The sequence below is a fragment of the Rattus rattus genome, chromosome 2 (genome assembly GCF_011064425.1).
Source record: "Rattus rattus isolate New Zealand chromosome 2, Rrattus_CSIRO_v1, whole genome shotgun sequence".
In the NCBI taxonomy this organism is placed as follows: Eukaryota; Metazoa; Chordata; class Mammalia; order Rodentia; family Muridae; genus Rattus; species Rattus rattus.
Genome location: NC_046155.1, coordinates 140,204,429 through 140,232,315, shown reverse-complemented (window position 1 = coordinate 140,232,315; position 27,887 = coordinate 140,204,429). Strand labels below are relative to the sequence as shown.

At 33.8% G+C, this 27,887-nt stretch overlaps 1 protein-coding gene across 5 annotated transcripts in view; it reads right to left on the bottom strand.

Moving 5' to 3' along the window:
* Ube3a (ubiquitin protein ligase E3A) overlaps positions 1–27,887 on the bottom strand; it is a 90,027-nt gene that overhangs the window by 47,965 nt on the left and 14,175 nt on the right. For 4 of the 5 annotated variants that reach the window (XR_004386906.1, XM_032893492.1, XM_032893490.1 and 1 more), the window contains 2 exons: positions 26,514–26,633; positions 22,895–22,939 (listed from right to left, as the gene is read on the bottom strand). Coding sequence is in view for 4 of the 5 variants with exons in the window: in XM_032893492.1 (XP_032749383.1) it covers positions 22,895–22,939; positions 26,514–26,533 (65 nt within the window). In the remaining variant the exon portion in view is untranslated. The remainder of the gene's footprint in view (positions 1–22,894; positions 22,940–26,513; positions 26,634–27,887) is intronic. The other variant, XM_032893494.1, reaches the window with a different exon arrangement.

Below are 27,887 nucleotides of genomic sequence, written 5' to 3'. Positions count from 1 at the left end.
TGGGTATTCTGAGCTTTTCTATCAATATCCACTTATCACTGAGTACATACCATGTGTTCTCTTGTGACTGAGTTACATCACTCAGGGTATCTTCTACATCCATCTATTTCCCTAAGAATTTCATGAAGTCATTGTTTTAAATACCTGAGTAGTACATTTCATTGTGTAAATGTACATTTTCTGTACCATTCCTTCACTTTAGGTCATCTTGGTTGTTTCCAGCCAAGGGTGCTATGAACATAGTGGAGCATGTGTCCTTGTTATATGTTGGAGTATCATTTGGGAATATGCCTAGGAGAGGTATAGCTGGGTCCTCAGATAGTATTATGTCCAACTTTCTGAGGAACTCCAGACTGATTTGCACAGTGGTTGTACCAGCTTACAGTCTCACCAGAAATGAAGGTGCATTTTTCTTTCACCACATCCTCACCAGCATCTGCTGTCACCTGAGCTTTTGATCGTAGCCATTCTGACTAGTGTGCAGTGGAACCTCAGGATTGTTTTGATTTGCATTTCCCTGATGATTAAGGATGTTGAACATTTCTTTAGGTGCTTTACAGTCATTCAATATTCCTCAGTTGAGAATTCTTATTTTTTTATCTTAGTACCCAAATCTTAATAAGGTTATTTGACTCTGGAGTCTAACTTGTTAAGTTCCTTGTATATATTTGATATTAGCCCTCTATTGGATGTAGGAATGGTAAAGATCTTTTCCCAATCTGCTGGTTGCCATCTTGTCCTATTGGCAGTGTCCTTTGCCTTACAGAAGCTTTTCAAGTCTATGAGGTTCCATTTGTCAATTCCTGATCTTAAAGCATAAGCCACTGATGTTATATTCAGGAAATTTTCCCATGTGCCCGTGTTCGAGGCTCTTCCCCACTTTCTCTTCTATTAGTGTCACTGTATCTGGTTTGATGTGGAAGTCCTTACTTACACACTTGGACTTGAGAGTTGTAGAAGGTGATTAAGAATAGATCGATTTGCATTTTTCTACATGCTGACCTCTAGTTAAACCAGGACCTTTTACTGAAATGCTGTCCACTGGTTTGTTTTAGCTCCTTTGTCAAAGATCTAGTGACAATAGGTGTGTTTGTTCATTTCTGTGTCTTCAATTCTATTCCACTGATCTACCTGCCTGTCTCTGTACCAATACCACACAGTTCTTATCATGATTGCTCTGTAATACAGTTTGAATTCAGGAATGGTAATTCCCCCAGAAGTTCTTTAATTGTTGAGAATAGAATCATTTTCCCTGTCCTGGATTTTTTGTTATTCTAAATGAATTCACAAATTGCTCTTTCTAATTTTATGAAGAATTGAGTTGGAAATTTGATGGGAATTGCATTGAAACTGGAGATTGTTTTCGGCAAGATGGCCATTTTTACTATATGAATCCTGCCAAACCATGAGCATGGGAGATCTTTCCATCTTTCTGAGATCTTCTTCAAGCCTTTCTCTTTTATTTTTATTTTACTTTTCTTGGATATTTTATGTACTTACATTTCAAATGTTATCTCTTTTCCTGACATCTCCCATACTCCCTTCCCACTTCCCGCTTCAATGAGGATGGTCGCACTCCCACACACACACTCCAACCCAATGCCCTGGTATTCCCACATACTGCAGAAAGGAACCTTCACAGGACCAAGAGCTTTTCTTCCTATTGATGTTGGACAATGTTATCCTCTGCTACACAAGCAGCTGGAGTCATGAGTCACTCCATGTGTGCTCATTTGTTGGTGGTTTAGTCCCTGGGAGTTCTGGTGGGATCTGCTTGGTTGATACTGTTGTTCTTCCTATGGGGTTACAAACCCCGTCAGCTCCTTTAGTCCTTTCTCTAACTCCTCCATCAGGGTCCCCTTGTTCAGTTCAATGGTTAGCTGCAAGCATCCTCATCTGTATCAGTAGGGCTCTAACAAAACCTCTGAGAAGACTAGCATATCTGACTCTTGTCAGCAAGCACTTCTTGGCATCAGCAATACTGACAGGGTTTGGTGGCTGTATATGGTATGGATCCCCACGTGAGGCAGCCTCTGGATTAACTTTTCTTCAGTCCCTGTTCTACTCTTTGTCCCTCTATTTCTTCCCCTGAGTATTATGTTCTCCCTTCTAGGAAGGAATGAAGCATCCACATTTTGGTCTTTCTTTTCCTTCACATTCACATGATCTGTGAATTTTTTTTAGGTATTCTAAGCATTTGAGCTAATAACTACTTATCAGTGAGTGCATATCATGTGTGTTCTTTTTTGGCAGGGTTACCTCATTCAGGATGATATTTTCTAGTTCCATTCATTTGCCTAAGAATTTCATTAAGTCATTGTTTTTAGCTGAGTAGTACTCCATTGTGTAGATGTACTACATTTTCTGTATCCATTCCTCTGTTGAAGGGCATCTGGGTTCTTTCCAGCTTCTGGCTATATTAAAGTTCTATGAACATAGTGGAGCATGTGTTCTTGTTGTATGTTGGAGCATCTTTTGGGCATATACCAAGGAATTGTATAGCTAGGTCCTCAGGTAATAATATGTCCAATTTTCTGAGAACTGCAAGACTGATTTCCAGAGTTGATGTACCAGATTACAATCTCAACAACAATGGAGGAGTGTTCCTATTTCTCTGCATCCTCTCCAGCACCTTCTTCAATTTCTTCCTTCAGAGACTTGAAGTTACTGTTACAGATCTCTTACTTGCTTGGCTAGAGTCACACCAAGGTATTTTATATTATTTGTGACTATTGTGAAGGTTTTCGTTTCCCCAATTTCTTTCTCAGCCTGTTTATCCTTTGAGTAGAAGAAGGCTACTGATTTGTCTGAGTTATTTTTACACCCAGACACTTTGCGGAAGTTGTTTATCAGGCTTAAGAGTTCTTTGATGGAATTTTTGGGGTCACTTAAATATGCTATCATATCATCTGCAAAGAGTGATATTTTGACTTCTTCCTTTCCAATTTCGATCCATTTGACCTCCTTTTGTTACCTAATTGCTCTGCCTAGGACTTTGAGTACTATATTCAGCAGGTAGTTGAAGAGTGGACAGCCTTGTCTAGTCCTTGGTTTAGTGGTTCAAGTTTCTCTCCATTTAGTTTGATGTTGGCTATCGGTTTGCTGTATATTGCTGTTACTATTTTTTAGGTATGGGCTTTGAATTGCTGATCTTTCTAAGACTTTTAAAATGAAGGGGTGTTGAATTTTGTCAAATTTTTTCTCAGCACCTAATGAGATGATCATGTGCTTTTTTTCCTTGAGTTTGGTTATATAGTGGATTATGTTGATGGATTTCTGTACATTCAATCATCCTTGCATCACTGGGATGAAGCCTACTTACTCATGATGGATGATTGTTTTGATCTGTTCTTGGATTCGGTTAATGAGATTTTATTGAGTTTTGTTGCACTGATATTCATAAGGGAAATTGGCCTGAAGTTCCTTTTCTTTGTTGGGACTTTGTGTCATTTAGGTATAAGCGTACTTCTGGCTTCATAGAATGAACTGGGCATTGTTTCTTCTGTTTCTATTTTGTGGAATAGTATGAAGAGTATTGGTATTAGGTCTTCTTTGTAGGTCTGATAGAATTCTGCACTAAATCCATTTGGTCCTGGGCCTTTTTTGTTGGGAGACTTTTTATTTTAAAGATTTACAGTACATATTTTAAGGAAAAATACACACAGGAGATTGACACAAACACAGGAGCTCAAGGAAAATTCATTTTGTAATTCTATAGTGGAAAAATAAAAATTAAGAAAGAAACAACTGTGCCTACATAAATTAATCAAAAAAAAAAACACAAGAGAATTATAAAAGAAACAATAAAATTTGGCCAAAAAATATAAATGTTTTTAGCATTCCAATTAAGACAAAGATTAGCAGAGTGAATTTAAAACAGGAATGTATTTCACTCGAATACAAGCTAAAAGAGAAAAAATGGAGACTATGAAAATTGAGTGGAAATCAAAAAAGAACTGGAATAGTGAAATAAATATATAACTATATAGTATAAAAGAAAGCAACCAATGAGGAATATACAATTATAAGTATGTACATATGTATTAAATGATAGTGTATCAAAATTCATAAAAAGAAACTACTAGACTACTGCAATATCCAACCTCACACCCGAAAGTACTATGTCCATATAGAAAGTAACAAGTTAAGCTCAAATACAATAATCTTAACTTTCCAAATTAGTAGCTTATATAACCAAAAAAAGAAACAAAGAAAGATAGAAAGATAGATAGATAGATAGATAGAGATAGATAGATAGATAGATAGATAGATAGATAGATAGATAGATAGATTGATTTACCTAAACTGTACCAAACATCAAATGGACTTATTCAAGACATCTAAAGAACATCTCACCTTCAGAATAAACCTTGGCAGCCCATGGAATTTTCTAACAGATATATAGTATTTTTTTAACATTAAGCAAGTCAATAACAACAATAAAAATTACTTTCTTGCACTGATCAGATCATAAGACAATAAAATTAGAAATGCAAAAGGAACTATGTAAACCACACAAATACCTGGAGACAATACAATACAATCTTGTGTATCTTAAAGAATCACTGAAGAAGTCAGAAAGGAAACATTTTTAAAGGAGTAAGTCAAATGAAAAGAAAACATACTAGGATACAGCAAAAATCATCCTTAGTGAAGTAACTCAGACCAACAAAGATAAATATGGTATGTACTCACTTAAAAGAAAGATATTAGAAGCTAAGTAAATAATAACCAATGTACAATCTATAGACCAGAGAGGTTAGGTAAACAGAAGGGAGTCCAGGAGGGATACATGAATATCCCTAAAAGAGGGAAATAGATTTTACAGCACAACTGGGAGCAGATAGGGAGAGCTATCAGGTATATGTTGGGGGGTAAGGGGGTGAGGGTTGGGGGAAGAGATGGGGTGGAGAGTAAGAGTGGTAGAAACAGCTGGAATTGGAGAGAGGGGCAGTCTCATGTTGTTGTGGAAACCTAGTGCAGTGGAAACTTCCTAAAATATATGAAAATGAACCTAATAAGGTAGTCAAGTAATAGAAGATACAGAATCTCAAGTTGTCACCTCTTGTCTCCAGACAACCAAAATGAGTTGCACTTCAATTAAATAAATAGAATCTCATAGAAATTTCCTACAGTCCAGGCTGTTACTAAAACAATGGTTACTACCTGAAACCTAACAGTAGAGCCTTACTGCTGAGGCTAACACCCACGTACCCACACAACTCAATAAACATGGAGAAGCCAAGCTGGTACCCACATACATGTATATCAACCCAACCACAAAACCTTTGACCTCTGTCCTTCCTGTAAAATATGCTAAAGCAGTAATATACAGAACTAGTGGGAGTGGTCAAAGAATGTCTCATATGACTTAAGGCCCAATCCAGGAGAAGAAACCCATACCCAAAACTGCTTGGATAACTAAGAACCAGAGACATATGGTAAAACAAACACTAATGATACTTTAAAAATTAAAAAATTTTAAAGTCAATAAAATGATTAATAATGATATTCTTGTATACATAATGTATCAGTATCTTATCTAATCATCGTCAGAGAGGCTTCCTCTGGTAGATGTGAACAGATGCAGAGATACAAAGACCGCAGTCAGACATTACATGGACAGAGTATTTAAATGGGAGTTCTCAATAAAATCCCTTGCAGCTCAGAGAATTCCTCAGAAAAGAAGGCAGAAAACCTTTAAGAGCCAGAGGAGATGAAGGTACTAGAACAAAGCCCTCTGAATCAATTAAGAAAGTCTCATATGAGATCTCAGAAACTAAAGCAGCAAGCACAGGTGGGTCTGTACCAGGTTAGTATGTATGAACATATATGTTTGTGTGCGTGCGTGTATAAGCACACACACACACACACACACACACACACACACATATGTAAAATAGCTATACAATTAGTATTTTATGGTACTCCTTCACTGGGTAAGCTAAGCAGAATAGAGCTTGAGAGCTAACTCAAGCATCTGAGTGACTAAGTAACTCAACTACCTCCCAAGCCCAGACCCAGAGCTTATCCTAACATCTACTCCAATTATGATCTACTAGAGCTTATGAAGTGGCCATTTCTGCAGATCCAAAATTGCAGGATCTCCATGACACAGGATGATAGGATAGCCAAGAGGAATCCTGGTGAGGAGTCAGTATGGCAGAATCCAGAGGTCTCAAAATAGACCAATAACTCACGGAAATGAATATTCAAAAGTAGAGATGTGTGGACAAAAGAACTGTGTCACACACTACAGCTTCCAAAACAATATTTTTTCTATTTTAATTTTATTTTGTTTTAGGGGGGAGGTTGCAAGGGTGGAGGGTGGAAACAAAGGGATTAGGAAATGAGTGGTATATAGGTATGTGCTATAAAAAAAAAATCACAAAGAATCAATAATTTTTTTAAAGAAAGAAAAAATAGGCAACCTGAGAAAAAACAAAACAAAAAAGATAACAATATAAAAAATGAAAACACAAAAAGCAAAAATAATTTCCTCCAAAAAATAGAAATCGCAGAGTAATGATACTAAAGAAAATGACCTGAAAAAAGTTCTGGACAAAGAATTCAAAAGAATAATTATACCTATAGTCAAAGAAAATAAAGATGAGATGTGTGAAATCGACCCAGGAAAATTGTTTGAATTATTGAAGAAAAAAAAGCCAACAAAAATAAATAATCCTGAAAAAGAAAAACTTCAATAAGCCAGTTAAAATCTTCAGTGGAATGCATCACCAACAGAATCATGTCAAAAGCAGGCAGTCAACAATGGAAGACAAAGAAGAGGACTCCAACCACTCACTCAGTAAACTAAATTACATTTTTAAATGAAAGGAGCATGAAAGAGTTTTGGGACTTCATAGGGACTTCATAAAAATCCTAAGCTCACAATTATGAGCATAGACGGAAAGAAAACCAGAGAAGAGGCATACAGAGTGTCTTCAGTAAAAGAGGAGAAGAATATTTCCCATCTTTTGAGAGATACCACCCAGATCTAAGAAGCCTAGAAAACACAATACAAAAGACCAGTAAATAAATTCTCCCCAACATAGTTTAAAAAAAAATTAAAATACATGACAAAAGGGTACTAAAGGATACGAGAGAAAAGTGAAATCACTCATAAAGCAGACCCATCAAAATTAATATCTAATCAACAAAGAACTTTAAAGCATGAAGTATCTGGATCAGTGGTTCTTAAACTTACTATTGCTGTGACTGTTTAATACACTTCCTCATGATGTGATAACCCCCAACCATAAGATTATTTCACTAAGAGTTCATAAATATTGCTATTGTTATCAACCGTAATGTAAATATCTGATATTCAGGATATCTGATATGCAACCCTTGTGGCAGTTATAACTCTCAGGTTGAAAACAGGATGGATCCTGAAAGATCACAACTGATAACACAAACATTATAGTTGTAAAACTTTACATAAAAATTGAAAGACAAATACAAATTTTCCATGATAAACAGAATAAAAACATATCTTTCAATTACTCTGATTGTAAATGGTCTTAATCCCCTCTCCAAAGACACAAAATAAAATTAGAGGAATAATATCTACCAGGTGGATGCTACAATTTTAAAAACATAGGCAACAAAAACCAAAGCACAATTTCATAAGAGAAATGCGATTACATCTAAAACCACACATCAGTCACAACACAGTGACTTCAATACCCAACTCCCTCCAACAGATCATCTAGATAAAAATTAAACAGAAACTCTGGAGTTAAATGACATAATAAATCAAGTGGATGTAACAGATATCTATAGAAGATTCCACATACATACTAATACACATTTGTCTCAGTCTATGGAATTTTCTACAAAAATCAACTACCTACCAAGATACTGATAAGAATCACAACAATACATAATACTGTAACACACAATTCTTTGTATTGAATACAATGGAATAAAATTAAATATTAACAGTGATAGATATTGGAGAAAGCATGGAAACTAAATAACATTACTGAACAGTTAAGTTGGTGAAGAAAAAAGACTGACAGAATATTTAAAATTCTAGGAAGTGAATGGAAAAAACATATTTTATGGGGCATAATAAAGGCAGTATAAAGACGTTTATAGCACTAAATGTCTAATAACTCAATCCAACTGAGCATTTTGAAAAATAAAAACACGCCAAATGAGAAGAGAGAATAAAAATCTCAGATGAAGTTAATGAAGTAAAAAAACAAAAACAAAAAAAATACAAAGAATCAATGAAATCAAACATTGGATCTATGAAAAGATAAACAACTTCCAACAAACCTTAGCCAAATTAACCAAAGAAAGACAGGATCTAAAGTAATAAAAACAGTGATGGAGAAGAAAATATTAAAACAAATATTGAGGAAAGCTAACAAATGATAGGTCATACTTTAAATTATAAAGTGTGTGTGTGTGTGTGTGTGTGTCTGTGTGTGTGTGTGTGTGTGTGTGCGCACGCGCATGTGTGCGTGTGTACGTATGGTAAAATAATCTAAACAGACCCAGAGTAATCTATTTTTGCTTTTCAAGTCATGAGTTTCTCTGTGTAGCCCTGACTGTCCTGGAACTAGCTCAGTAGACCAGGCAGGCCTTGAAATCAAAGATCATCCATTTATACCTCCCAAGTGCTGGGATTAAAGGTATACACAACCATCATAAGCCTAGAAACAGTAATTTACAAATTCTCTCAATTAAAAAAACCCAGGACCAGATAGATGAAGCATGGAATACTACCAGATCTTCAAAGAACTACTAGTATTCAACTTATTCCAAAAACTAGAAGGAAAACTTGGAACGTTTTATGATGCCAACATTACACTGAGACCAAAACAAAGATATATACATATATATTATATATGTAAATATGTATATTATAACATATGTTTAATGTGTAATTATATATAACATACACATATATAATTAAAATACATGTAATTTATACTATATGTCAGTATCTCTAATGAACATGGACCAAGAAATTCTCAACAAAATACATACAAAATAATGTCAAAAATTGATCAGAAAAAAATAGTCACCATGATCATTCATCTAGAATGTAGGGACTGTTCATCATACATACACAACTAAATAAATGTAATCCACCACACAGACAATCACAGAAACTACAAGATCATCTCATTAAGATGTGAAAAGGTCATTGATAAAATCAAATATCTCATAATGGTAAATGTTCTGGAACATCTAGAGATACAGAGTACATAATAACATAATAAAGCCATTATGTAACAAGCCAGCATCCAACACCATAACAAGTAGAAAAACAAGTAGAAAAACTTCAAAGCATTTCAATAAAAATTAGTAATTTGGCAATGATGTCAACTTTGCCCATTCCTGTTCAATATAATGCTAATAAGTGAAAGTTACAGAGGGAACTGAAATCAGATAGAAGTTGTTAAAGTATCCTATCACAAATGAAATGATTCTATACCTAAAAGATTCTAAATATCTCCATCAGAAAAAAAAAAATCCTATTCACTAAGAAAACACATTCAACAATGTCACAGGGCACAAATTTAATACAAACACACACACAGAGCAGTAACCTTCCAATATACTAATAAACAAGCAAATTGAAAAAGAAATAAGAAAAACTATACCATTCACAATATAAAAAATTTAACAAAATAAAATTATATTGAAATAATCTTATTCAAAGAAGTGGAAACACTATACAATGAGAACTCTAAAACACTAATGAAAGAAACTGAAGACACCATAAGACAAAGAGATTTCCCATCCATGACTGATAGAATATTGTGAAAATGCCCATCTTATCAAAAGCAATCTACAAATTCAATTATCATAAAACTTGCAACACAATTCTTACAGAATTGAAGAAACTAGTTATTAAACTTCCTTTGGAAACACACATGCATGACAGAATAAAAAATAGTAAATGATTTTTAAAATACTGCTATAGATATCATCATCCCAGATTACCACAACATGTACTATACGGAATGATGTTATTTAGCATAAAATATACATTGACTAATAGAATAGAATGTAGTAGTATAAAAAGAGACATCTACAACCACCTAAACACTGCAAAAAGACTGACTTCAAATGACGTTGGTCAAAAGTGGAAAGCTGTACATAGAAGAATGAAAGTTGATAATCATCTCTTACCCTGTACAAAACTCAACTACAAATGAATCAAATGGGTCAAGAGCCTTGAAATATGAACTGATACCCAATCACAGAAAAAAAGCAGGAAATATGCTTGAGTTCATAAGCACGAGAAAGGACTTCCTGAACAGGAGTCCAGTAATACAGGCATTAAGACAAACAACTGATAAATAGGACCACATAAAACTTTAACTAAAAATTCTCTATAGTAGAGGATACTACTATTCAAGGTAAGAGGCAGCACACCTCTTCACCCTACTATATATCTGACCACGGACGTTTATCTAGAATATATAAAGAATTCAAAAAACTAAACATGAAAAAAAATAATTAAAAAACCAAGGTAAAGAATTAAATCAAATGGCTGAAAGATACTTAAAATTTTTTCAGCACACTTAAAAATCAAGGAAATGCATACGAACACTTCCTTGAGATTCCACCAACCTAGTCATAATGACAAATGTCAAAAAGGATAACAAGTGTTGAATTGGATATGGTATGGGAAGAGGGAAATACTTATTCATGTTGGGAATGTAAACCAGGGTATTCACTATGGGAATCAGTGTGTAACTTCCTCAAAAAGCTAAAAAAAAAAGATCTACCATTTGACTCACCTATACTACTTTTGGGTACCCAAAAGACTACATGATATGTGTTTCATTTCAAAAACTCATAGATGCTAGGAAATTACTTGGGGCTATAGGAGAGGTGGATAATTTTCAAGGAAGAGTAAACTAAATGAAATGGTATTAAAAAGTTAAGAAGGAATAATGGAACAAAAAGGTTATACTGGGCATAGAGATGGGTAAATGGGATAGTAGAAAGAATAAAGGGGAGGGATAAGAACACTAAAGAGCTTTGAAAATGATGACCGCCTACTATAGACTTTCTAAAATACTTAACTCACACATACATAAAAAGAGGTTAAATGAACAACCTCACCAGCTTTCTGCCTGGAACACACATCTTAGTAAGAGCCGGTAGGTCCCACACAAAAAGCCTCAGAAACTCAGAAACTGTAGGCAGGTCAAGCCCAATTTCTCTTCTGCATGTCCTCCGCCACACTGACCACTCCATAAGGCACTGCATATCATGGTCTGACCAGAAGTATCAATGAGCCGAAACAGTTTATAGACACCACGTTTAAAAACTATAACAGCTGCCCAAAGATTAAACAGCAAGCACTATTCAGTGGATCCACAACCTGACAGATTACGGTAATACCAAACAAGGAACAGAACCACTGTTCTGTTCCACTCAACAAAAGGGTGACTAGCTGTTCATATGAAGAACAACTACCAAAAAAACTAATTCCAGATGCTTTGGTCCCACTGAAAAGACACAAACATGAACAACTAAGACAATGTCTCCTCTAAAAACTAACACCCACAGTTTATTCATCTCTGAGAAAAACACTTTCATAAATGATGCACAGGAAAATGTCTTCGAACAGTAAATCCTTGTTGAAGGAACTCAAAACAGTATGAACAAATGGCTGAATAAGAACTGCAAAAACACGAAGCTGAATCAAGTAATAAAATAACACAATATGTAAAAATCTAACTTAACAAAAAATATAGAAATCCTGAAGAAAAGTCAAAATGAATTGCTAGTGGAAATGAATTCAGAAATCAAACAAAAAAGTTCAACTGAAAGTATTGTGAAGACAGAGACTATCAGGCCAGGAGGATAAGTAGAGAGGAAATGATCAGTCAATCAAGGAAAATATTAAGAATACTTAGGAAAAATCTAAAAATCTATGGAACATAGTATGGAGAATAGAGGACACTACAAAAAAAAATACAAATCTGAAAATAAGAGTTATATAGTAAGAAACACTAGTCAAGAGGGGTTAGGGATTTAGCTCAGCGGTAGAGCACTTGCCTAGCAAGCGCAAGGCCCTGGGTTCGGTCCCCAGCTCCGAAAAAAAGAAAAAGAAAAAAAAAAAACAAAAGAAAAAAAAAAAAAAAAAAAAAAAAAAAAAAAAAAAAAAAACAAAAAACAAAAAAAAAAAAAAACAAAAACAAAAAAAAAAAAAAAAAAAAAAAAAAAGATCAGAAAACACATCAATACCCATCAGAAACAAAGAAGTCTTCTGACAAATATCCATCAATCCTTCATGACAAAAGTCCTAAAGAACCTTAGGATACAGAGGATATAGCTCAACATAATAAAAGAAGAAACTCCTGGTAAACGTGTTAGAGAGGGACAGAGGGAGGGAGAGAGGGAGGAAAGGAAGGGAGTAAAGGAAAAAAGGAAGGAAAGGAAGGAAGCAAGGAAGGAAGCAAGCAAGCGAGTTCACTCTTGCTATTCCAGGTCAATATAATGATTAAAGTGTTGACTAGAGAAATAATATAAGAAAAGAAACTAAGGAAAACATCAGTAGGAAAAGAAATCAAGTTATTTTCATTTACAATAAAATGGTTCTATAAAAAAAAAAAACTGTAGGTAACAGATTTTTAAGACTCCACCAGAAAACTTCTACAGTTGATAAACACACTCAGTGAAGTAACAAGATACAAAAAAAGACACACACAACTCAGTAGTCTTTCTGTACACAAATAATAAACACAAAGAAAAAGAAATCAGGGATGTAATCCCAGTCACAATAACTTCAAAAATAATTTGAATAAATATAACTATGGAAGTAAAACATTTGTATAATTAAAACTAAGAAATTAAAGAAAATATGTTGAAAAAGAAACCAAAAGATGGAAAAACCACCCATGCTCAGACTGGTATGATTAATGTTATAAAAAGTCATTCTACCTAAAACAATTTATAAACTCAACACAATTCCTATGAAAACCATAGCTTGATTTTTCATAGAAATTAAGAAATATTAAAATTTACTTGATAATTCTCATGACAGAAAAACAATCCTGAACAGTAAAAGAAATGCTAGAAATATCATCATCTATTTTAAATTATACTACAAAGCTTTAGTAATAAAAGCAGCATGGTACTGCCATAAAGATAGACATGTCAATAATTCAATAGAAGTAAAGACCCAGATATAAGACCCAGACAATAAAACTAAAAACATTCTATACAGCAAAGAATTCATGCGAAGCAACAGAATACATTTTCTACAAAATAAAAAGAACTCAAAAAACTAAATGTCCAGAAAACAACTGAATATAAAAATCGGGAATAAATCTGAATAGAGGTCTCAAAAAGTGATATTTTCTGAACAATCAAACATCTTTAGCTATCAAGAAATGCAAATTAAAACACTGAAATTTCATTTTACCTCAGTGAGAATGTCTATTTCAAAGAAACAAGTAGATGTTGGAGTAAATGTAGGGAAAGAGCTGATGGCTATTCACTGCTGACTGGAGTGGAAATTGATGCAACCACTGTAGAAATCAGTGTGAGGTTTCTCAAAAACCTTAGTTCTACCACAAACTGGCTGGACCACTTTTAGAAATTTAGAATTTCTTATGAGATACTTACTCATTCATGTTCACTGTTGCTCTATTCACAACAGTTAGGAAATAGAAACAGCCTAAATGTCCACCAACTAATGAATAATGAAAATAGGGTACACTTACACAGTAGGACATTATTCAGCATTTTTAAGAAAAATATTATGAAATCGGTAGGCAAATAAATGGATGGAGCCAGACAGTTATCCTGAACAGTCATCCAAACACAGAAAGATAACATTATATAACTACCCTCATTTCTGAAAGTGAACTTTGAGTCTTGAGACATTTGTATTCCATATGGAATACCTACAACAGTCAGAAATAATAAGTCATTAAGAGGATGGGACATAATGGCAACAAAGGCAAAATATGTAGCATGAGTGGAGAACAATAGAATAAGAAGAGTAAAACTGAACTGGAAGGAAAAGATTAATACAATGGGAATTAGATGAAGAATGACATTAAAGGCCTTTTGAAAGAGTCAGATGGAAGCCTAACAGTATAGAATCTCCATAATATATGTACCAGAAGAAAGATAATAGAATTATTCTATAAACAATACCCCAACCAGATACCCCATGCTACCAAATAAAGACCCTAGTACCCCAGGACTGGGTATTCAGATCACATAGAACCCCCATCCACCATTATAGGAGGCTACTGCTAATACTCCTGGCTACTCTCCCAGACTGTTACATTTTGGTCATGAATAAACATGACCAAAAGCTATTTGAGGAGGAAAGAGTTAATTCCCCCTTACACTTCCAAAACAGTACTCATCATTCAAAGTACTTAGGACAGAGACTCAAGCAGAATAGGAACTTGTAGGAGCTGTTGCAGCATAATGGAAGAGTGCTGATTACTGGTTTGTTCCTTATAGCTTGAGAAACTTGCTTTTTCTTTCTTTTTTTTTTTTTTTATTCTTTTTTTTTTTCGGAGCTGGGGACCGAACCCAGGGCCTTGGGCTTGCTAGGCAAGTGCTCTATCACTGAGCTAAATCCCCAACCCCTAAACTTGCTTTTTCTACAGACCTCAGGACCATCAGCCCAGGGTAACACCAACCACAATGGTCTGGGCCCTCTCAAATCAGCTACTAACTAATAAAATGCCCTCCAAGATTACCCACAGCCCAATATTAGGATGGCATTTTCTCAACTGAGGCTCCCTCTTCTCAGATGACTCTAGTTTGTATCAAGTTGCCATGAAACTAGTCAGCACACAACCAAAATTTGATCATAAGATCAGATTGCTACAGACACCAACCATGTCCTTGAACCAGAGCAAGGAGACATCATGCTGGTACTCAGTGGCAAACTATCCCAACTGGTTACAATCTACTATGTTGGCAGGTGCTATACAAACTCTTGAGAAGAAAGGCCTCAATCTTACGTAGTCATGAATCCTTCAAGATAAAAGAGGCCTGACAAGATAGGACTACTAATAATGGCATAGATGTTTTAGGATAACCAGCCACTACATGATTGCATCAAAGGTGGAATCCATACCAGGTACAAAGGAGCAAAAAAACCTAAGATAGATAAGGTCATAGGACCTAGGTCCATACCATTACTCTGCTAAACATCCATAATACTAAAATTACTCATTGCTATACCCAGGGAAAAGCACATTTCTTAGCTTTCACTAGAGAAGTTTTGCTTCATAACATATGGCAAATAACAGATGATCCTACCCCAAAACTGGTAAGCATGGCAAGAAAAGAAAAATTGTGGAGTGCTCAATCCCAAATCAGTCCCAAATCAGACATTCATCTCACCCAAAGGGCTGGAAAGTTGGTCATTCACAGATGGTAGACAACTTCAAGGAAACAGTCTTTTCCAAGAGACAACAGACTAGGTGCATATATGAACTTATGATAAACCCTTACGATAATATACTCAAGCTTCAGACAGTCAAAATCCCAGCATGGCTGGGGGAGGAGGGGTTGGCAGAGAAATAGAGCTGTCATTACACAAGTATCTTATGAACCCCTGGTAGGGTGATAACACACTACATCAGGCCCAAATTCCAAGACTAGCTTGACAATACAAATCTTAATTCAATGGAGAATGAAGATGAAAAAATTTGAAAAAAGTATAATCTTAAAATAATGAGAAGGCTGTAAGGAGGTTGAGGAAGTGATTATATTCAATTAGTGACTGGATGAAATTCTCAACAATTATTTAAAGGAAAAAAAGAATTTTGTTAAAAAAAAAAAAGTTAAAGTTCAACCTCTTTAGAGTTGTTGACCAGTGACATTCCAGTGATCACTCTCTTCCATTGTTGGCTATATATTTCCATAGTTTTTTGTTACCCTCCAGAACCTGATAAGACACTATTGCTGAAGATGCAATGACACTTTAGTAAAGAAATGGAAAAGTCAAGCAAAAACTCACCTTTAAGCTTGATCCCTACTGACTAGGATCTGTAGAACTTGACAGTGCTATACAGACTACCAGAGGAGAAAGGTAATCAGAGATATTCAACTTACAACCAATTTCCATGTCTATAATCAACTGTCCCTTTCTATTTTTAGTTTCATGTTTCATATCTCTCTCTCTCTCATCACCTAAACCTCTGCATTCCACTAATACTGAGTCTATGCAGTCTAGTGGACTTGCCGGTAATTATCTTTCTGCTGAGAACACTATGGTCCTTAATTATCACAGTCCATTCCCAAAGTTTCCATATCATTTCTGTGCTCCAACAGCAATCACTGACTCCACCACTCCACATTAATTATCCATGATATATATTATCATATAATAGGGAAAATGTGACCCTATAACTTTTTCTTGTATCTTCAAAGAACCAAATTACAGACTCAACAATCTCCAATTTCTCTTTTGTTATTGCTTAGATTTTTCAGTTGGTGTTTCTCTAGTTATTTGACTTTAAAGAAAAACAGGTCAAATTAGGTAAATTTCTTCCTCATATTAGAAGGTTAACCTTAAATTAAAGAACTTTCAAAGGTTCAATCTGACCAAAAGTATGCTCACAAAACCCAGAAACGAAATTTTTGAAAATAGAACCAACAATAATTAGTTTACACAGAACTAAAAGCATCTGACCTTAAAACCAGAGGTAACCCTGATAAAAAGGCTCAGTTCTCACAAATAAATAAATAAATAAATAAATAAATAAATAAATAAATAAATAAATAAAATCTGAAAAAACATTCAAGAATCATGGGCAAACTGACCTTAAAAGAAATCAAGTGATATTAAATCTTAGAAAGTGATATTAAATCTTAGAAAGAAAACTAGTAAGAACCGAGATCATAGTTTGACACAGTCACTCAGAAAAGACACCTCTGACAGGCATTATGTAAGAATTCTCAAACAAGTAAAGAAAAAAAAAAAAAATGCAGGTTAACTCAAGACAGAAGAGTCAGTGCCAGGTTTAAAACCTCAAAAGTTGCAGGTGAAGAACATAAAGCTAGTACAAGATATCACATAAATGAAAGAGCCAGTTCACATAGGGCAATATCAATTTCTAATCATAATTTAAGAAACAGGAAACCTCTGAAAACAGTATAGAAAAGATGGTTTAACTTTTTTTAATCAGAAAAGCCCACTGAGTTAAGAGAAAAAAAAAAGAGGTAGGAAAAAAAGTATAGAGAAACAATGATGTCCCTCATCAAAAGATGGCAATGTACTAAAAATGCTTTTTAAAGTGGCTGAAATGTATGTATTCTGAGGATAAATTCAACAAAACTTGCAAACACTTTCAATATGTGAAACAAAGAGAAACTAAGAATGCTTTGTAGAATGTTAACAGTCATGGAAAAAAAAAATTCCTACTAAATAAGATGCAAAGGTCTAAAAGATTTCGAGAAACCAATAGCATACAAATAACAACTCTATTTTGAATGAATCAATTTGTTTTGTTTTGTTTTTTAGGGGAGGTTGCATACATGTGTTGTGCACACAAACGTGCAAGCAAGCATGCCTATGCATGTGCATCTGGAGACCAGAAATCAATAGCAATCATTTTCTAATGCTCTTCAGCCAAATGTTTAAGACAGTAGTTCTCACTAAACCTGACACTCGCTGAATTATCTATACTGAATGAATGAATTTCAACCATCATTCTCTTTCTGCCCATCCACCAAGGCAGGGGTAAAAAGGCCATGTCACACTTTTTACATAGGTTCTGAGAATTTATTCTACGTAGTTGGAAAGCAGGAAATTGAACCAACTCTTTAGGCCCTGCTGTTAGGGTTTTTTTGTTTGTTTGTTTGTTTTTAAATTCAGGGTCTCATGTAATTTAGACTGGCCTTACTATATGGGTGACGCTGTCCCTGAATAAGTTCCCAAGTCCTGGGATTACAGGAGCAGAGCAAATCAACATGCCTAGCCAAATATCAAAATTACAAACTTCTGGTATGAAATTTTCATATAATCCATCTGAATACTATCTGATTAAACTGATGGGCTAAAGGACATCAAGTGTCCATATTATATGCCAGTATAAAAGTCTCCACAATTATTCGTATTTCTTAACATAAAAGAACTTTATGGTCTCTATTTCCAACAATTACTCCTTTATCTTAAGCATATTTAGCATCATACAGAGGATTATTAAAATGTTATTGATCTATTAAAAACTTTCATTCATGCAATAATAATTTTGATATATGAAGACACAGATGTTTTTCCAAAGTTTTTATTTTTGTTGACAAATAAGAACTACATATATATAATCATATGTAACATGATGCATCAAATGAGTTTATAAATTCTAACATACACAGCACTTTTGCATGAAAACTTAAAAATTGACTTTTAGTGATATTTAAGAAAAAATACAATAAAAAGTCACCATGTTATACAATAGGGATCCTGAACTATATTCATTTTCCATCTTTTATTATATGTCCATCTATTCTACTCTGAGTAACAAACACTTTTAGAAAATCAATGTTTTTACATTCTACGTACAGTGAGATCATGTACTCCCTGTTTTGTTGCTGATTTATTTCATAGAAAATATGGAGTATCATTTCCATACATGCCACAGATATAAGACTTCAGAAAAAAAATTTTAATGGATAAATATTACACCATTAGATATATATCAATTTTTATTTATTCACTGACAAACTGCTTTATTTCAGCATTTTGTTTCCTCTAATTAATGATGCAATCAACATTAAACTGCAGGTATCGCTTTCAACACACTATATATTTCTATAATATAATTGCTAGGTCATGGCAATACTATTTTTAAATTCTATGAACCTATTATTTTTTATAATTGATCTAATTTACATTCTAAACAATTGTGTGAAAGATTTCTGTTTGCTTACAACCTAACCAACATGAACATTCATATATTGTAGCAAGTATGAGGTGGTATTTAACTGTTGTTTCATTTCTTAAGATGAATAGAAAGGTAAAGAACTTTTTTTCTCATCAATTTGATGCTGATCACGGTGATGTACACCTTTAATCCCACACTCAGGAAGCAGAGGCAGGAGGATATCTGAGTTTGAAGCCAGCCTGGTCTACAGAGCAAGTTCCAGGACACTCAGGGCTACAGAGAGAAAAACCTGTTTCAAAACACAAAAATAAATAAATAAATAAACAAATAAATAAATAAATAGGTTTTTCCTCCACACAGAAAAAGAGCAAGGAATGCTATATGTGAGATTCTATATAGAATAGAGGAAAAGGAGAAATGTTATAATCTCAAAATAATTTTTAAAAACTCATTTAACAACTTTGCCATTTGTACTCCATTTTTCCCACATGTGTGGGCCAAAGTACAACAGTACTTGTCATACTCTGGACTGTAGTCCAATTTTATATTCTCTCACTAGCATAGAGCTTGCCAATTAGACTAGCCCCATGTATCCTCCTGTATCTTCCTCCCCAGCACTGGAATTTTATGTGTACACACTGCACTTTTATGTTGGTATGAAAGTTATCAAATCAGATCCTTATGCTTTCAGGCAAGCACCTTACCTACTGAGCTCTCTTCCTACTGTAATTACTTCTTCAGAAGCACCTATTTAGGTCCCCTGTCCACTTCTTCAATGAGCTGCCTGACTTATACAACTATTAATTATTCAGCATGTAAATACTTTCATTCATTCCATAGGGAGGTTATCTGTTAATTATACCTTTTCCTATGTAGAAAGCTATTGTTTTGTATAATCCTATTAGGTTTCTTTTTTGTAGTCATGTTTTTAAAACAAAATTCAAAAACAGTAATAATAAAAAGTTGTTCCTGTTTTCATATATTAGCTGAGAGTTAATAAAGAATATTAACTAAGGACACAATTTTGTCCTATCTAACATGCTGTTTTTTCTTCTGTAAGAGTGGTCAGTGCTCTTAAGAGCTGAGCCATCTTGCAGCCTCAAGAATCCTTAACTCAGAGAGTAAGGCAATATGGTCCCTGTAGTTAGACTTGCATTTTTAGTTGGTGTTGTTTCTTTTGGGGATTTCAAGACAGTGTTTTTCTGTGTAGCTCTGGCTGTCCTGGAACTTCCTCCTGATGTCTCTGCCTCCCAAGAGCCCAGATTAAAGGCATTCAACCCCATCATAATAGGCTAAGATAAATTCCACTTAATTATAATGAATAATAATTATGTACTGTTTAATTCATACGCTATTACTTTCTGAAGAACTTTTACTACTAGCCTATAGTACTAGACTTTTTTGTTTTCATGTAAGAGTAATGATTTCACTTATAAAGTTTGAAAACCTTCACTGCTTTTTGCTGACCTTGGAAAATATTAGTATTAGTTCTTCAAGGTTTAGTGAATTTCAGGAATGATGTCATTAGGTTGTGGGCTTTATATGACAAGAGACTTAATTCCTGATTTTCCATCTTCCAATGGCACAACAATATCAACGATGGCCATCAATAATAGCATGTAAATTTAAAATGTTCTAGTGCTAAAAGTGTTCTATAAAAACCACTATTAATAATTTGTCCTATCTATTCTGCTAATATTCAAGCTAAAATATTATCTATTAGAGACTACTGGTACAGTCTACTGTAAGCACTATGACGTTTCTAAACTCAGCAGGCCATTCAGTGCATGAAACTTTCAACATTTGGTCTGTTTCTTTAAAAGTCCAGCCCCATCATATCTTTGTAAGTTTTCAGTATACTCAATCTCAACTCAATTATTATTATAAGAATAGCGTTCCACAAAACATCATAAAACCTTTTTTCATTAAAAACAAGAAAAAAAAAGTATATGGGGAGTCAGGAACACACTTTAATCTCAGCACTAAGGGGGCAGAGGTAGGCAGATCTCTAAGTTTGAAGCAAACCTGGTCTACAGAGCCAGTTTCAGGACAGCCAAGGTTAAAGGGAGAAACCGTATCTAGAGGGGGAGGAAAAAAAATGTACATGGGAAAGGCAATTGTTTAGTTCTGCTACACCTGCACCTGCAGCTATCTAGGTATACAAAATAAACCTTTTTCTTTTAAACAACAAAATCAACAAAAGTTACCTGGCTACTAAACTACAATAAAAATACCACCTCACATCCCTTAGAATGACTACTACTCCCCAAAGAAATTATAATACACAGGTCAAGTTGTTAAACAAATTATAATGCTTTTATTGTAAGGAACATAAAATGGTATAGCTGTTGTTTAAAGCAGCATGACATATTCTCAAAATATTAAAAACACAATTACCATGAGATGCTATAGGCCCAAAAGAATTTTAGACAAGTTCTCAAAGAATGGACGCATGTTAATCACATTATTCACAATTGCTAAAGCACAGAAATAACCCATTAACAGATGAGCAGACTATAGCATATACAAGCAAGCGAATGTTACTCATTCTAAAACAAAAAAAGGAAGTTCTAGTATAGGTTATACACATGAACTTCGAGGACATTGTATTATATAAAATAAGCCAATCATCAAAACGAACAAACAAAAAAAGCTGTGACTACACTTACTTGAAGTAGTTAGAAGCACCAAACTCACAAAAAGTAAAATTATAACTGCCAGCCACAGTGGGAAAAAAGTCACTTTTTAATGCACACAAAGTTTCAGTAATACAAAATGCAAATGGTTTTGATGACAAATGCTCAAAAATATATTAACAGTACCACTGGTTTATATACTTTAAGACAGTAAAGAGTAAATTTTATACATTTCTTAAGTGTTTTAAAGTTCTTAGAGAAGTTATACGGTTTCATAAATTTAAAGGATATTTCATAGTTATGTCTTAGAATTCATAATGTACACAAGCATTTAAATGGATGTAATCTGCTTTTAGTAAGGAAAACCTTGACTTTTTCAACCACACCTTAAACACAGCTCCACAAATTATCTTTACTTCCTCCTAATTTCTTAAGAGAGGACTGTGTGTGTATGTGTTAGTGTGCCTGCATTAGCATATGTGGTGAAGGTAGATTTTTAGTACATGTAGTGGGGTGTGTTTAGAAGTCAGAGGCTGTTTTTCACTGTACTCAAAGCTTGTCAATTCCACTAGCCTAGCAGCCAGCTTGCCTCCTACTCCAACCTTCATATTTACATGTCAAGTGCTATACTCGGCAAGTCAGTACCACAGTCCTCTGCTTAATTCCTTCTATTTATTCTTATTTTCATTTTTCATTCCTCATTGTCAAGTTTTGAAAAGGTCTCAATTCCCTACTTTTTCCTGTACTCAAGTGTCCTACTTCAGAACCTTGATGAGGACTTGGCCTACAACATTGTTCAAACATGCAACTGCTTAATCCCCAATAACATTTCGGGATTCAGCATAGTTTTACTCAGTTATACCAATTTTCCTACTATGCACTATATTTCTTTTGCACAGTTTTGTACTCCTCTGTATTCCCGCTGTATCCAAGTATAATTCTATTTCAATAACTAAAAAATATCAGATTGTGCTCCTTCTGAAGGTAGGAACTAAGTCTCAATCATTTTTATACCCAAAACACAGAACCTGATAATTAATATTGAGAGTAAACAGAGATCATATTTAAACATTCTTGCTTTCAGGAGTTATAAATTAATAGCAGGCACTAAGATGGTTCAATCTTCCTCTAATTTCCCTATTTAGCCACAACTGCTAAGGGCATAAAAACATTAAGAAATCAGAATCATATATGAAATTATCTAGTTACAAACATCTAATGGTTTGCAGAGGTTTGGAAGTATTTGGTAAAGGGATAAATAGATATGTTCCAATCTCTAGATATAGTTTAAAGTTGTTCCTTCTTTTTCTTCAATTTTACCTTTTTTATTTAAATCCTGAAAGGTATTTTCAAATAAAACAGTGTAGGACAACTTAAGACACAGAATAACCTGAACCAAGTAATACTTACATTCGGCTAGCTTCAATGTCCTCAGACTGGGATTCTCCTGATGATCTGTAAAATGTAATTAAGGAAAAATATTAGTGAATTCCAAAAAAAGGTATAAAAATACAAGTAAGGAATTTGAAAACAAGACTTAAATTCTGATAAAAGGGTGTTTTAAAAGATTTAAAACTAAGGAAAAAAAGTAAGCAGATCAGATTGTCGTAACACAGTTAACAACCAACTTTAGAAACCTCAATGTTTGAAAAGGAAATTACAGTCATTATACTTAGATATCGAATTAGTATAAGCCGTAATTATTTACAAAGCCAAACATGTATTAAAAAAACAAAACTGTTACTTTCCATTAAGTTGGTTGCCAGCATTAACAAAATGGTATTCATAGTCTTGAAAGTGTCCGCAAACTGTAACCTGAGCAAACACACTAAGTTGTAGAATAATCACCTTCATTTTAATGGTGAGAGAGCTGAGAGTTGTATTCATTTAAACACTGTCTATGTATTCAGAAAAGCAAAGATAAATACTTGCAGGAAAAATCATATTTCCCTTAAAACCTAAAACATTACAAAGACATTCCTTGAAAATGTCTCCCTCTTTCTGCAACAGAGAATTTAAACTCAAATATAATAGTGTTCATAAATCTTTAAGATATTTAAATGCTATGCATCATTCTAATCATAATTCCTGTGGTTCAATAAGGAAATTAGACTTCTCTAAAAAAAAACACTATCTGTCAGCAGCATGTATACGGAGTATTATATTTGCCCGAAAATTATAAGCTAGTTTTAGTTTTTATAGCTGCTGTTCATTTTCTTTAATTTTAGTGTATTAGCTAATATAGAAAATATATACCTCTAAAACACTAAAGACCATCCCATTTGTATTAGGTAGAATATAATTTACCCTATTCTGAGCATCTGGTTAAAGAATAAATTCCAGAGCTGGGCACAGCAATACTTTCCTATAATTCCTGTCAGCAGAATGCTAAACCAGGATCTACTTGCTATGGGGACAGCCTAATCTACACAGTGAGACACTGACTCACAAAAAGAAAAGAAAAACATCTATTACCCTATATATCTTTACTGTGAGTCAACGTTCTAAGATGAACTGAATTCAATATCTTTAAATGCTTCAAATTCCCAAAATAGGTTCAGAAAGATTAATTTAAATTTTCAAAATTGTATACAAAGATGATCTGTGAACTTATCACTGACTTTAGACTTTCAAAAAACAAAAAATTTATAAAGGTCTTATTTTGGCTCATGGTTATAGAAGTTTTTTTAATTTTTTTTTAAACAATGATCCTTAAGTTAGGGGATGGAAAAGTGGCTCACTGATTAAGAGCACTTGCTGTTCCCAGAGAAACTGAGGTTTGCCTCTCAGCACCCATTGCTCACAACCATCAGAAACTCCAGTTCCAGGTCTGATGCCCTCTTCTGGCCTCTATGAAAATCAGGTACACATTTGTATCTAGTACACATGTACATACCTGCAAGCAAAAGCTCTTACACATAAAATTTTAAAACAAAAAAGAATCTTAAAAGTTACTGAATTCGTTTCTTTAGTGTCAAAGAAATTTCACTTCTTTGCTATACTTTTAAATTAACACTCACTGCAATTCATTTAGGTTCCAAGTCAGTAACGCACACACATAGAAAGAAAGGAAAAAGGGTACGATTAAAATTGGACCTCAACAGCTCAGATAGTTTAGATTTTCTTAGTGGTTTATTTATATTTTCTGTTTATTACACATTTACATAAGAACTGAAATTGTGGATTGGCAGTAATAACAAATGCAAAATTCCCACCCTCTTCCCCCCAGGGAACAAATATCTCAGAAATAATGGTCTCCACCAGCCTTAAGAAACTACCCAAGATTGTTTCCAAGCTTATATCTCATATAAAATGGCTAGAAGAGCTAGAGAAACATAATGGTAACCCATACAGTTGCTAACTCATTTTTGAATGTGACTTTCCAACATCTGATATATTACTAGACTTTGAGATAAAGCTGGCTTGCAAAACAACAACAACCTGTTAGCAATAAGGAGGCCAAATTAGAAGCCTCTAAACAGGTAGGAAGTAAAATGTTCTAAGTGAACAGGGAAAGGGAAAAATTTAGAGAAGGTTAGGAATGATGAAAAGAAAAAAAGATATATATATATAAAAAAATCTAAGACAAGAGAAAAACAGACCCATATCTCAAGAGAATATTATAGAACTGCTGCACAATTTCAAGACTCTAAAATGAACTATAGATCAAACATATTGTCAAATGGCCAACTACAGCTATTTTCCATATTTCTGATAGCTACAAAGATTATGTGAATGTAGTACCATAATGCCAATCAAGAATTGCAAATATACTAGACTTCTATTTAATATTTACATATACCAGAGGGAGTTATTAAACACCATTTAGCCAAACTAAAGATTTAAGAAATCCCAGGAATGTCAGAGTATAAATAATTAAAAAAGTATAGTAATAATTAAATTATTCTTTTCTTGGTCTCTTAGGCATAATATAGCATATGCTGCTTCCATTCAAATAGTTTTATTTTAGTCAAGAGAAAAAAATAAATACGACAGAAACATTTTTTTTGAGAATAGTGTACATGTGAATGTCTACCCACAGACTATTTTAATACTATTTTAATTAAGTTACCAAAATACGTCCTAAAACTAAAGTTAACTTTCAAGCCTCAAAGTATACATAACACCTACTAATAAAGAGCTTTACTGTTTCTTTACTGTCAATACATTTGAAATAAGAATCCAGTACATGCTCCTAATTTGACCAAATTCAAAATATAAAACCAACCAAAAGTTAATAAAAAAGCCACTACCAACCCAAGACTGACCCAAGTTATCCTAAAGGTTGCCAGAATATTAATAATAAATGAAATTTGAAAACTGAAACAAACCTAGTAACACTGGTGAGAAAAAAGTATCAGTTTTAGGTATAGACTTTAAAGACAGAAAATTTAACCACAAAACACTAACTAATTTGAACTGGAATATGAGTTAGCAAATCCATCCTTTTATAGCTATAGACTGAGCTATAGCTCCGTTTTTTTTTTGGTTTTTTTTTTCCCCCCCTGGAGCTGGGGACGGAACCCAGGGCCTTGCGCTTACTAGGCAAGAGCTCTACCACTGAGCTAAATCCCCAACCCGCAAATCCATCCTTTTAAAGGAGGTAAAAAGCTGCACTGTTAATGCCACAACTCTCTAGGAGAAAAGTACAAGTTTTACTAAAGATGCAACATTTCTAGAGAAACAATTAGACTTCTGCCACATAAAATATTAAAAATACTACTGTTATTTTCCATATATCTCTTAAAATGTCCATACTGTAACCTTCGAAATTCTTAAGAAATATTTTCTTATCTATCTATACAGAAAAACAGGTCTTTGGTGACTGCTTCATGAATGGAAGGGCAACTAAGAAAAGCTCTACAATAAATATCTGAGAAAGGAGATTAAATGAAGAAATGGCTCCGTTCTTAGATCCTGTATTCTTAGCAATATTCCTGCTACCTATGCATTTTTGTTATTTTTATAGCACATAATTCATTTTACAATGACAGCCTTTTAAAGACTGTAAAATAACATTCAATATTACCTTTTACAAGCTGTGGCCATTCGGTGACATCAGGGTGATAACAGCTTTGAGTCACTGATTAAAAACAGGTTGTCACACCAGTCTAGCTGCTAACTTGATCTGAACGTAGGCTTAATAATTCTAATAAATTAAACAAACCTTTAGTTAGAACACTAGCATAAACCCAATTCATTGTTCAAATCATAATCTTCAAAGCTTTAAATCAGTAGTCAATATAAAATTTATTAGAAGAATGATCATTATAGGAAAGAAAACCCTTATGAACTATTTTCCAGTATATTGTTTCTTAAATAATCTCTTCATTTGAGAAGAGATTAAATCCAAAATTCAAAACCACTCTAAAATCCAAAAAATTTTAAATCATGTCAGCAACTCAAAAAGGTTTGGATTTAGGAGTATTTCCGATTTTGAATTTTCAGATTAGATATGTTCAACCAGTAAAGTCTATAGGAACATGCCAAAATCTGAAAAATTCTTAAATCTGAAACATAATCTGGTCCCAAGCATTCTGATAAAGAGAATAATCCCTACTTTTCAGTATAGAATTATATGGTTCACAATCAACAGTACCCTTATGTACCACTGACTTTAGCTCTACAGAAACAAAACAGACACTTAAGAATAACAATAAGCAGCCTCAGAGTGATTGACTTGCCCAATATTTTACAAATAATGTTGAAACTGAGACCAAAAAAACAAGATAAGCTAATTTTCTACAAAGTATAAAAATGTTGCTATGGTTTAGCTTTGCTTAACAGTGTTCTGAGATTTAAATACATACAAATAAGCAAAAATTTAGACTATAGATTGTGGTAATAATTAAAATGAGACTGATTTAGTATCAAGAGGCTTTAACTGATAGGAGAAATCAGCTACCAAACAAGCAAAATATTGATGAAACTTACACACACACACACACACACACACACACACACACACACACACACACACACACACACACACACACACAGAGAGAGAGAGAGAGAGAGAGAGAGAGAGAGAGAGAGAGAAAGTGTGAGAAAGTGTGTATTTAAGTAGTATAATCTAACATTAACTTTTTAGACACTTGGAGCTATAAGAAAGTATTCATTCTCAAGCCCATAAGACTCAATTCTATGAATATACAAAATATGAATGTATATTCTATTATTCACATATTTTAACTTCCATATGTGATTTTAAACAAATCTGATTCAAGTTTCACAGCCCTTCTTATCATATCGTAATCCCAACAAAATGCCAATACTAAATTATGATTTTATCCAGTTTTTCCCCACAATCCTCTTCAACTGATCTATACATAAAAACAAATTTGAATGAGCTTAAAACAAACAAAAAGAAGTGTAAGATTAAAAAGAGGAAAAGGAAAGCCCC